The sequence below is a fragment of the Gossypium raimondii genome, chromosome 8 (genome assembly GCF_025698545.1).
Source record: "Gossypium raimondii isolate GPD5lz chromosome 8, ASM2569854v1, whole genome shotgun sequence".
Classification (NCBI taxonomy): domain Eukaryota; kingdom Viridiplantae; phylum Streptophyta; class Magnoliopsida; order Malvales; family Malvaceae; genus Gossypium; species Gossypium raimondii.
Window position 1 is genome coordinate 58,792,071 of NC_068572.1, and position 13,470 is coordinate 58,805,540.

At 33.5% G+C, this 13,470-nt stretch overlaps 1 protein-coding gene across 1 annotated transcript; it reads right to left on the reverse strand.

Moving 5' to 3' along the window:
- Nucleotides 1-88: 88 nt before the first annotated feature.
- On the reverse strand, nucleotides 89-8,933 carry LOC105792585 (mediator of RNA polymerase II transcription subunit 14). The gene is given in 10 exon segments (XM_012621224.2): nucleotides 89-332; nucleotides 335-1,071; nucleotides 1,521-2,608; nucleotides 3,411-4,429; nucleotides 4,516-4,821; nucleotides 4,918-5,524; nucleotides 5,632-5,806; nucleotides 6,056-6,153; nucleotides 6,370-7,434; nucleotides 8,480-8,933. Coding segments are annotated over 10 exon segments (5,418 nt in total). The 5' UTR covers nucleotides 8,690-8,933; the 3' UTR covers nucleotides 89-219.
- Nucleotides 8,934-13,470: the final 4,537 nt, after the last annotated feature.

The following is a 13,470-nucleotide window of genomic DNA, read 5'->3' on the forward strand; positions in this document are numbered from 1 at the left end:
TATATACAGACCCATCTACAGGAATTTGATACTAGAACAAATCTTGATTTTCCAATGAAAGTGTTAATTAGACAATAAACAGTCCAAATACATATAATTTGTTTTTGATTGCAAAGATCAATATTCTATTTTATGGAGAAAGTACAAAATTCTTCTAAAAAAAGACTTGCCAGTTATGTAAAATATTAACACTAATCAAATTTACAGTGATATCCCTAATCAAATCAGCAGAGACAATTTAGACTTAAAACTTGAAATTATCAAAAAAGAGTTGGTTGGGTTTTTATCCAACTTTGAAACACCATTGCTCAATCCTTGAAGGCACAAATGAGAGCTCTTTGTACATTGTCGGCCACTATTCTTAACCTTCCTTGAGTTGCATCTGCCGGTGAAGAACCACTAACCTCCACCGTTCGAGCCACCCTCTGTTTGCACTTCTCCCACTCGTCAAGGCGCAGCCAGCATGCGCGTCCTCCATGGCTTCCTTCCATTCCAAGAAATGACACATTGGGGTTTTCACCGAAGGAATATCTTAATCTCACTGAGACACAGTAGGGCAGCCATGCAGCACCACCGGCAGTGTTTATATGAGGTATGAGGGCAGGATCGAGTACAACCGTCAGGGCAAAATCGACAGAATTATGAGGTCGGTCATAGTAGATATTGCTTTTAGTTGCGGATGAACTTTCAGAAGCATCACCAACATTTACCCCAGTATGATTTTCAAGACATAACTCGATCCGGGGTTTTTGTGCAGGAGCTATATCTCCACTTTGTGTTAGTGCTAATCCCTTTTTCCAAGCTATTAACTTCAGGAATTCTCGTAAAACTGATATGGGTAATGTGAGAAGCGTAATGAATGATGCAACACGTGAGGCATCGTAGGGTTCAGATGCAACACGTCGGCTGAAGTAGTCACATATCTCGCTTATTTCGGATTGAGTTAATTCCTCTTGAGAATTAGCATTGTTTTGTTGCTGTTGTTGCTGCTGCTGATGATGGAAGCGCTTCACACTAAGAACCTGAAGAAGAAGTTGAACTCTGTGGACACTTACGGCAAACACATAGCCTCTGCAAAAGAATCGCAATCAGATGATTATCCAAATCCAAACTACATGCAATTCCTCCATATACAATACACAAAATCAGCCTAAAGAAAGAGCATTCAACAGAATTCAACCGATCAACAATGCAATGCTATTCTCCCCCATCTCTATCAGGAATTAAGATGCAAAACACAATGAGTCAGCAAAAGATTGAGACAGTTCAATAACACCTAGGCCTAGTGATGCTAACAAACAAGGAGTATTAAGGGAGGTTGGCTTGTTCAATGCTAGGCATCTAATGATTGTAGGTACATCCATTATGATCTATCAATTTGCCCCAAGGACAATTGAAGCAACCAAATTAATTACGTACTTGAAATATAAAATCAGGGAAGTTATCAAAGATAAAGGTTTCATGCATGAAGAAAAGATAGATGGTGAGAAACAATATTGTAACTCTGAACATGGTCTTACCCCACAAAGAAACGCAAGGCAGGCTGTTCTTGGTCCAAGTTCAAAAGTGCACCCTCATTGTCCTTCAAGATCGATCCCAGGATTTCTTTCAAAAGCTCAGGTAACTGGGCAAATAACCATAGAACTCCGAGGTATTTAAGAATACCCCTAAGAACCTTCTTAAGAGCAACAACAGGAACCCATCCACCTCCATATCCTCCATCATCACCAAGCCCAATAATGGCGGTATTCAGTTCCCCCCTTACATGTGCAGGAACACCACTACCAGGCGGTCGGCGTATTGGCAATCCCGAACTCACAACAGCCAAATTTGGTGATCCTGGAAGAGAATTTCCAACACGATTTAAACCAGCTACCTGGTTTGCGGCTCTAGACATTGCTGCAGAGGTAGGAAGGTTAACTCTACTTCCATTTGCTGAAAGCTGCGGACCTGAACTCAAGTTTGGATTGTTTGAATTTGCTGGGCCAACTGTTTGTTGGCCACTCGTGAAACTGGAATCTAATCCATTTAGTTCTTGGGCAACATGTTCCATGATGAAAGGCCTGAACTGTGGACATGGTAAGGACCCTCCAACATAAGATCCCCCCCTTGGTGGTGTTGAAGGTGGTGTCGCTGGTTGAAGCCAAACCTGATCACCAGCAAAGCACCGCATGTCAACTGCAAAACGCTTGCGGTATATTATGCGTATCCAATATGGTCCACGTAATACAACGGAAACATCAATGGGCAACAGTGAGCTGGGTACAATGCCAGGGCCACCTCTCCCTGCAGCTAACATTGCAGCCCCATGGATGCTATGGTTCCCTATAGAACTTGCAGAAGCAGATGCAGAATTTCCTGCTGGAACAGCAGCAGCAGCCTGATTAACATTTGTTGTTGAACTGCTCGGCAGAAGTCCCTGCAATGGTGAGTATCCTGGCTGTTTTGGCACAGAAGAAATAACTCCAGACGGCCCAGAGACTCCTGGAGCAGGACTAGCTCGAGCAGGCCGAGTTGCAGCAGCAAGAGCATGCAAAGGTCCCGCAGTGAGCCGAATGCAGTCCAACAGGGATGCAACTTCAGCTCCATCTATGAAATCTTCCAAAAACTGTACAAAGTAATCAGAGCAATTAGTGCATTAATGATGCATATGGGAGCTGGAACTAAGTAAGATTAGATTTGAGCCAAAGACACGTTCCTCTATTATCCAGAGAATTCCAATTAATCTACATTATATTTCAAAGTTGAAAAATAACATGTGTCTAAGATGAATAACTTTCCTTTTCCCTTGTGTGACATAAGCATATACATATTTATCAAGCTACATACCATAAGTGATCACACTGTACTACAAAGTAACAAGGAAAATTTTTACTGAAACCTACTTAAACATGTTCATGTAGGTTACTTGTTCGCTGATCTGTTGAGGGAACTCTTATGTTCATAAATGATCATCCTTTCTCTTACTACAGTTCAACAAAAAGATACAAGAAGTTTAAGCCAACCACTATTTGTCCAAAAGCTAACAAAGGTATAAAAGATTTTACCCGAGCATAGAAGTAAACCACCATGGCACAAGTAATTCTAAAAAATTCAGGAAATAAATGATACCATACCAAGCAGCAAAATGAGCCAACATAGCATCTTAGTAATTCTGAAAAGCTCAGGAAAAAGTGGGACCATCTCAACCCATCTACCATTCTTAGTCAAGTTCTTAAGAGGGAAAAAATTCAAAGAGGGCCAGACCATGAAATTTTTAATATGACATAAGAAAAGAAATGTTGAAGAAACAAAGTGGCTGACAAATGATACTAAGGAACATAAAGTCATGGTAAAATAGTATGAGAAAAGAATTGAGGAAATTATTTTAAAAGAAAGGGGAAAAAAACAAAACAACAAAAAAACCGAACCTTGGTATGAGGCCAAAGTTGATCAGGAGACACATGCATTGTGCAACCTTCTTTACCCGATTCCCACTCCACAACAAAGCGAGCTAAGACACCTGATCCAAAGCAAAACCACAAACTCAACAATCCTACTGCCTCAATTCTGAAAGACCTCCTCATATGTTCTGATAACTTATCGACAGCCTCAGTAGGTCCTTTGCCGCCAGCTGGTGCTTTAACATCAGAGTTTGCATTGCCTTCTTCAGGCTTGTCATCTGCTCTAACCCCGAGCAGTTTCCACATCCCCAGGGCAAATGTTCTAGCATTAGAGAGCCTTCGTATATCAGCCACCAACTTTTTAATACTATCTGCCTCAACAGATTGATAACTAAGAACAACACCATCTGGATCATAACGAATATGTGAATCCACATGAGATGTATTAGCTATGCGTATGCCAGAGCCCCAAGGTGTACTAGTACTTCCTTTCTGAAGCTCCCACAAGTCCCTGAAGTGTTGGTCATTGATTTTGACATCCCAGTACATGCTTCCAGGTCTGCCAAGTCGCAAGCAGATATGTTGCCAGGAATCACCTTGGGAACATGGAAGCCGGAACCATATATTCGAGGATGCATTTCTTAAACCCACTTCTTCAACATATGGAATGTCCAGTTCCTCCATCTGGCTAGTGAGTTTGGCATGTTTAATACATAGTGAAGAATGCCTAACCACGTGAAGAAGAGCAGAAACATATATGCCAGAAGGTACATTGCCTTTATTTGCTTCAGCTATAAGATTACCATAACTGTATGTTTCAGATTTAGAGATTATTTCTGAAGATTTAAGCACCTGAGATGTAGGCTGCTGAGTACAAGCCACATCAGAGGTTTTTCTTCTCTTAGAGAATCCTGCATCGGCCTCTATATATTGGAGAGAGGGAATCAAGCTCAATAAATTTGAAATTTTACGCTTTCGTGGATTTTGGTCATGTTTGGAAGCATCATGAGAAGGGCCATGGCAAATTTTAGTTTCTGCTGCTTGGGCTGCAAAAGATGCATTTAGCTAAGTCAAATATGCCTAACCAAAAAAAAATATTGAACAGACAGCATAGTTGGAGAAAGTATCTTACATACGGGAGGTGAAGCCAATGGGCTTGATCCAGAAAACCTAACAGCTGCAGTTAGATTTCCAGCAGATGAGCTTCTAGGCCCATTAGGCTTCGCATTTTGTGCAATGACTCGAGGAAGGGTTGGTCTGGGTGGAGACAATAGTCGAGATGACCTACTTGCTGAGAGTGTGTCCTTTGAAGTATCATTTGGTAATCTCAACTGATCTTCATCCAATACTCCATTGTCAACTGAATGAGGAGATCTAAGAGAAGCCAGATCCTGCTCAGATTTTGAAGCAGATAGTTTCTTTGCAGATGTGCTTCTTCCTGTGCCAGAAGAAAATGAACCAAATGAAGCAGAGTTATATGAGCCCTTAAGACCACTTGATGGATACAATGAACCATCATAATGACTAGCGGAACCTGATGGTTTTGCAACATTATTATGCTGTGAGACCTGCAAACCCGCTTCCCACTTTGGAGAGGGGGTTCCAGCTTTTACACTATGAAGATTCATTGGGACAGAAGTAAGATGAGACGCAGGAGATGAACTGAACGAAGAAATTTTCTGAGAAGGAAACTGAGTTGCAGATGTCCCCTTTTCAATTTCAAAAACTTCATCAACAATAGATGAAAAGCTTGATGAAGGACCCCCAGGAACCTGCATAGAACCATCGAGGTTTAACACATCATGTTCAGATATTTGATCTGGACCCCCAACATTAGGCAAGGATGGAAGCAATTTTCGCCAATCAAGTATGCTCAAATTTGTTTCATCTTCAAGCATCTGCATCTGGCTTATATCTATTTTCTTGATGCGCAACACATTATTTAAGTCATTAAATGAATGACCTTTCCCTGATGGATCTGGCTGAGTCTCCAACAGTTTAAAAAGAGGCTTGAAATCCTTATCAAGTTCCATCAAGAGAAAATAAGAACTCTCGCTTTCTGGAAACCCCATTATTAATACAGAAGAACCATTAACAAGGTTCTTGGGCACTTTCACTGCAGCAAAACCATGTTCATAGACCTACAAGAATCGAACATAAAAATTCATTTATTAATAGAAATAAATAAGTGAAAGACAAAGGCAATTGTATACCACTCAGTAACAAATAAAAAAGTAGAGTTGATTACTTCAAGGCCTAAGAATCTTCCAATAGCAGCAAATAGATGTATTATACTTTTGCTCCGCAAGCTTGAAAAAACATCAACTGCTGTCATGGTTCCTTGATTTAGTGTTTCTTCACACTCTAACAATGCTGAAGATGAAAGAATATTTTGGGATGACTGGAGAAGGAAACGGCCATTTCTGCAATCCAAAACAAAGTTTCATAAACCCTAAACTAGGCCAAGAAATATTTATTAATAGAACTACATACAAATATAAATATGGCACTTCAAAAATGAAAAAGATTCACAAGGTGAAGAAGCATCTATACAAGTTACCAAGTGCAATTGAAAATGCCCAGACAGTTTTTTTTTTTTTTTTTGAGAGTGCACATGGACAAGTGTAAAAGTAGACATAAAGGAAATGACATGTTAACTGGCAAGGACAGACCTTATATTTATTCCAAGGGTAAAATATGATGAGCCATAAGCACGGACACGCAATAATTCCTGCCCCTCATGTTCCTTATTGTCAAGCTTAGCATCCTCCTGTAACCCAAAAATGACGGGGATAAATTACCACAAAGCATCATCAGTGATACTGTAATAAAAAAATTCAGCAACAGCATACAATGATGAAAGTTTAATTAAAAGAAAAAAAATACAAAGTGACAATAGTTTTAGCCCATATAGATTCTATCTCCCAATTAGGGCATTCCAGAGTAAGTTGTCAGCAAATACATCCATAACATAAGGAAAGCAAACCTTTCTATGCTCACTATCAGGTTCATCAGCCTGCGAAAGGAGAACAACATCGCTAGCATCTCGGAAGATATGAACATTTTTCATCAGCTCTTTCTGAATTTCCAGTAGACGAGTATATCTGTTGCATGATATAGCTCTTAATAGCAGCTTTTCCACATCAATGCAACTTTGGTCAAGGAAGAAACTTGCCTCCTTGCCAGTTAATGGGTCTTTAACAAATGTGCTATGTTGACACTTAATCTGCAGGTCTGGTCCAGGTTCAATTTTTATATATGGGCAAGATCCTGTGTCCGAAGCACCTGAGTTTTTATCAAAATCTAGCCAATAGACAAGTTTCAATCCTGGTGTTCGTTGAGCAGCTGAATCAGAGTCATTATCTTGATTCAGCTGTGAGGAACCACCACTTCCTCCATCAGATATCAGCTCAAAGCGTATAGCATCTTTCCATCTCCCTAGCCGAAGTGCCTGTACTTGCCTTATGACGGTGTCCATAACAAGTGCAACACAGAGCTCATGCAGAACCGAGTATAAGGTAGCAAATGGATTCTCTGCTGTAGACATTCTGCGCTCTAAGTCATCTCCAAGAACATGCCTTCTCATCTGTTCTAGTTTCACAAGCCCGCTTCTCTCACCAACAAGTAATTCTAAATGCAAAATCCTCCACAATGATAGATGTCCACGATAACCAAGAGTAACTAACACCTTAAATTCTCCATCTACACGAATCAAAGCGGTGCCATCAGCAACTTTCACTTCAGATATTTCCTTGGGCAATGAAACTTCAAGTAATTTAGAGCGAACAAGTGTGTCCAGCTTTTTCAAAGCCGGCTTCTGCTGATCTTCAGTTAATGAGCTTTGCATACCCACATCTTCTATGCATTTTGGTAAACGCTCATAAGATCCTGTGAGTAGAACTTCAACAGCAGATGGAACATCGTACACAGGGGCGCGAGCTTGCTGTAGCCCCTCATGCATGAAGAATAATGAGTCCGCAGCCTGGGTGAAACATGTGTCATGACTTGACAAAGTAGATGCCAGTTGCTGGCAATACTGTATGAGTGGAACCTGCACATCACAACACAAAGCTAAAATATGAGCGTATGTAGCTAGTACCTCAATTGATACCCAATAGAAAGGACTCTATGGGATTTTTTATAAAGGAACCAAAGGTACAAATTTACTTTCAGATACAACTTAGTAATAGCCCACTAGCTATCACAATAGTTTAAATTTATTAACTGGGCCAGACAATACTAGCACTCTAGTAACCAACCAACATGGTTAAAACGATCTAAAACATTAATTAATGCTACAAAAATCTGCAATGGTTCTAGGCAATCATCGTACAGTATTTCACTTCCACTGAGTCTAGACACCTATCATGGGATAGATATCAGTGAAATTGATAGCTAGAGAGAATTCAACTACTACAATGCTATGAACTAATGCGACATAGAACATCGAAGTCATAGAAGGTGTTGCAAGCTCATAACACAGTTAATAGAAACAAAAAAAAGTGGGCATGTCCATGATAGTGCAGCAATCATCAGGTCAACTCATTACACATTTATCCTCACAAGGAACGTATTTGAGCACATTACTAATAATCTAAATAAGAAATAGACAAAATGACCAGTACCGACCATAGATAACGCTATTAGATTTTCACCCCATTCATTTTTTCAAGTAATTTTATTTCTTCCTCCCTTTTTTTCCTCACTACTCGCAATACCAAGCTGGAATGCCATAGCATTGCCTTGATAGTACACTTCAAGATATTTGAATTCGCTATAATTCGATAAATTGCACAGCAAGGAACAAAAAGAACATATGCTACAAGTAAAAAAATCCTTCATTTACTTCCAAATTCATTAACTACTCAATGGATAATTAACGAACAAAGAGGAAATTTTTCACTAGTTTTAATTAGTCACTTAATTGAAACTCAAAACCAATAAATCTTTTAAAAGAGCTCAAACCTTTCGATTAAAGAAAAAAATAACTTTTCACTATCAACAAAACACCAACAAATCTTTTCCAAGAAAAAAGGTAAAACTTGAAAAGAAGTCAGCGAAGTGAACTCGAGGGGAACAAGAGCGGGTCGACTCACCTGCTGACACCACTTAGCAAGAACATTGAGTCTCAGCATCCGTTGCTGGGTCTTGACTATATACTTAAGGAGATTGATCTTCTTCTCCGTATCCGATTGGTCGCTTGATTTAGATTTCTCCACGAGTTCTTTCAATGACGTGAACGATTCCTCGGCTGTTCGACTCACTAAACTCGAGAAGTCCACTGTTTGTTGCCCTAATTCAGCCATTGGAAACAGAAATGGAAATTCCCCGAAACAAAGAAAAGAAGTTCAAAAATTGATGCTAATTAGGGAATCTAGGGCTCGGGATTGGATCTGGGTTTCATTTAAAATGCATGGAATTAGGGTTTTATGAACATCCCTCTCAATCTTTCTCTCTCTATTTTAGGTCTCTCGTGTAAGATAAAGCTTTCTTCTTTAGGACTTCTCTTAGCTTTGGGAGAGAGAGAGAGAAGCACCAAAAAGAAATTTTAGAAGCAAGAAAGATAAGAAAAAAGAATGATATAAATAACAAAGAAAAAAATTTCCACGTCATCCTAAATATTTTTTTCGGTCAAAATCTTAAAAATATATTTCTTATTTCATAAAATTATTGCAATTTTGGAATATAGAAATATATTATGGATTAATTTATATTATTTGAAAATATTTTATTTTAAAAAATAATAATAATTTTGCATATAACCAAAATTGAAATCATATTATTTGCGTTAATAATGCCTCAAAATTAAATATATATACTTGTAGAAACCACAAAATTAAAGTATAAATATCTCTTTAAAACAACCTACAATAAATAATAAAACATATTGTTTGAAATTAATTAAAAATAATACATGAAATATATACGTTATTAAAATGAAAAATTAGATTAAATAATTACATTATAAATACTGTAAATTTTATTATACGCATATGCGTGTGGGAACCACGTATTTAGAACACAAAATGTGTTTGAATATAATATACAATAAATAACGTTTATGAAATGTGTACAACATTTAAATAAAAATTAGGTTAATTTGTAAGAAAATTGAAATAGGTAAATACATAATATTAAGAATATTAAATGCACTCAAATTATTTATCATGTATTGTTATTTTTCTATTGCACGTCAAAAAGTTATCGAGTTAGAAAAAGAATTCAATATTAAAAATCTATTTAAAAAAATTAAACATCAAGTTGACTTGTGAAACCAACGCAATCAATGACATTATCTATACTAAAATTTTATCACACACATATGCGGGTGGAAATTACAGATTTAAAACACGATGATTGTTTAAAAGTAATATACAATAAACAATGAAATGTATGGTTTGAAACTAATTATACAATTAATGCATATAATAAATTGTGTATATTAAAACAAAAATATATTAAATATATTAAAATGAAGCTTTGAATGAGTAGTAAATGTAAGGTTTTAGTAATCCAATTGGCTAAGTTTAAATCTCATCATATGCATATTTTAATTGGTTTTTGTTAATATGAAAATATTAAAATATCCTCAAATAATATAATTTTTTAATTATATAATGACATTTCCGTAGTTTCCTAATCGAGTTGGTGAACTAGTTGAGGTGCCACCAACTTAGTTAAGGCTTAATAAATAAGAATAAATATATATGATTAATGAAGGTAATAAAATGTGTACAATAAAATTAAAATGTATTAAAATATTAAAATAAAGCTTTAGTTGAACGGTAAATTAAAAGTTTTATTAATGTAATAGGTGAGGTTTCAAATCTCATTATATGAATTTTTTATTGGTTTTTTTAAGTTAAAAGGCTAAAATATACTCGAATAATATTACTTATTTTAACTACGGAAGGGCATTCTCTTAACTTCTTAATCGAATTGGTGGCCAAATTGAGGGTGACACCAACTCAGTAAGGAGCTTAAATAACAGTATAGATTATACATACTTTATTACTTCTATCAAATGTGTAAATATATATATACTTACTATTATTCAAACTCGTGACACTAACTCGGTTAAGAAAATTATAAAAATGTTATTTCGTATTTAAAATAAGTTGTATGTAGAGGATTTGAACACATACCATTTGCACAGATAAAATTTAATTTTACTACTCTGCCAATGCTTGGTTTTAATATATTTTGTACATTTTAATTTTACTATGCATATTTTTTACATTTACCAATTGTATGTAACTATATTATTATTTAAGCATGTGACTGAGTTGATGCTATGACTCAACCAAGCACCAACTCGGTTAGAAAAATTACAAAAGAATATTATTTCGTGCTCTAAGTACTATTATTATTTCAAATATCAATATTTTAATAATAAAATATTATATTAATATTAAGAATAATATTTAAAATTTAAAATAAATATTATTTTTAACATTATCATTAAAATAATATTATAATATTAAATAATAATTTAATAAAGACTATAAATTATTTATTATTTATTATTAAAATAATATTACATTATATATTATTCAAATATAAATATGTATGCTTTAGTAATATTAAAAATTATAATATTTGAGATTAATAATTTAATATTTAAAAATTAAATTAAAATTTACTATTATAATAATATTTAACTTAATCCAATTTAATTTTTATACAAAATTGTTCATTTCTATTTTCATATTCTAAGCATAAGACAACTTTAAAACAAAAATTATTTTTCATTCATCAATTTATTTTTGTTAAGTAGACATTAAAAGATAGGAAAAATACTTTTTAAAATTAATTTTTAGTGAAGCATACAACCCAATATTTAATACTCAAATGGAGAAATTTGAATTTATATATATGTTTATCATGTTTTGTAATTTTCTTTTAAGTTATTTAAACATAAACATGAAGTTGTCCTAATTTATGAAATGCATTAAAATCTTAAAATTGATAAAAAGCATGTACTATTTTATATTTATTAATTCTAAAAATTCTATCACACGATACGAGAATTACGTATTTAGAATATAGATGTTAGTTAAAATTTTATACAATAACATAATGAAATGTTTGGTTTGAAACTAATTAATAATAACACATAAAATGTATACGATGTTAAAATGGAAAAATATATTAATCTGTGAGTAAAATAAAATTTAAACACGTAAATACATTATATTAATAATACTAAATGCACTACGTTATTTATCATGGTGTTTATCATAACTTTTTAGTTAATGTGAGTTGACTTATGACACCAACTCATCCAACAACTCTATCAATACTAGTATATCTATCACATGTATATGTGTGTAAAAATTGTGTATTTAGATATAGGTGTGTATTTGAATATAACATAAAATAAATAATTAAATCGTAAGGTTTGGAACTAATTAATAATAACACATCTAATATTTATGGTATCAAAATGAAAAAATAAAATTGTGAGTAAAATGAAATTTAAATACATAAATACATCATATTAAGAATGTTAAATGTATTACAAACATTAGTAAAATATACAATTGATAGAGATAATAAAATACGCATAATAAAATTAAAATAAAACTTTAGTTAAGTGGTAAATTTAAAGTTTTACCACTACAATTGGTGTGGGTTCATACATCACAATATACATATTTTAATTGTTTTTCCAAAAAAAGACAAAAGTGTCATTGAATAATGTAACTTATTTTAAATATGAAATAGTATTTTTTGTAGTTTTCCTGACCGAATTGATATCTGGTAGCTTGTGACATCAATTTAGTTAAGGGCATGTACAATTGATGGAAGTAATAAAACATGAATAATAAAATACAAATGTACAAAAAGAATTGAAAGAAAACTTTTAGTTGAGTGATAAATTTAAATTTTTATTAATGTAATTGGCACGGGTTCAAATCCCATGACATGCAATTTTTATTGGCTTTTAAAAAATAAAAAATAAGAGTTGTCTCAAATAATATATCTCGTTTTAATTATAAAATGATATTTTGTAATTTTCTAATTGTGTTGATACCTAATTGACTTGTGATACTATCTCAATAAAGGTCTTAAATAATAGTATAGATGTAGAAATTCTATCACACGTGTGTATAGAAATTACGTACTTAGAACACAAATGTTAGTTTAAAAATAACATACCATAAATAATGAAACATATGATAATAAAGAGTGCATAAAAAATAAAATGTATAAAAATATTAAAATAATGCTTTGGTGGATTGGTAAATTTAAAGTTTTATTAATGCAATTAGTACGAGATCAATTATCACTATATGCATATTTTTATTTGCTTTTTAATAAAAACTAAAATGCCTTTGAATAATATAATTTATTTAGATAAATTACCTAGTTGTTGCTTAACTTTTAGGGCACTTTCATTTTGGTCTCCCAAAATACAATCCTTACAATTTCGTCACTCAACTTTTAGAGCGCTTTCATTTTAGCCACTCAACTGTTAAATCTCTAACTGCAAATAATTTGTACACATCACATCATGTTTGCACTTTCATTTTGGTCACTTAACTTCTAGGTTGCTTTTATTTTGGTCACCCAAAAAATATTTTTTTTTAAAATATTGATTAGGGTAAAAAAATTAAGGATTAAAGTAAAAAATCGGTAGAAACTAAAATAATTTTTTATTTTTATTTTCTTACATATAAATATTAAAATTAAATTAGCTTATAAATTAAATGATAAAATTAAATTATCTATTTGGGTTTTGAATATTAATGGATATTGGTTTTAATGGGTTTGGGCTTTAAGAGTATTAAGTTTTAATGGGTATTTGAGTTTAAGGTTTAATTTAGGCTTGAGTATGTAAATGGGTTATGGGCTTATTGCTTCAATCGGTGTATTTGATTTATTCGATTTAAAATGTCAAAATAAAAACCGACCGAATAGACCAATTAAACCAAAGATGGAAACCAATTAAATAGAAATCAAATAAACAATTTTTTTTGGTTTGATTCATTTTGGTTCGAATTTTTTCACAACCTTATATATATATAATTGATAGAAGTAATAAAATGTGTATAATAAAATTAAAATGTACAAAGTAAGTTAA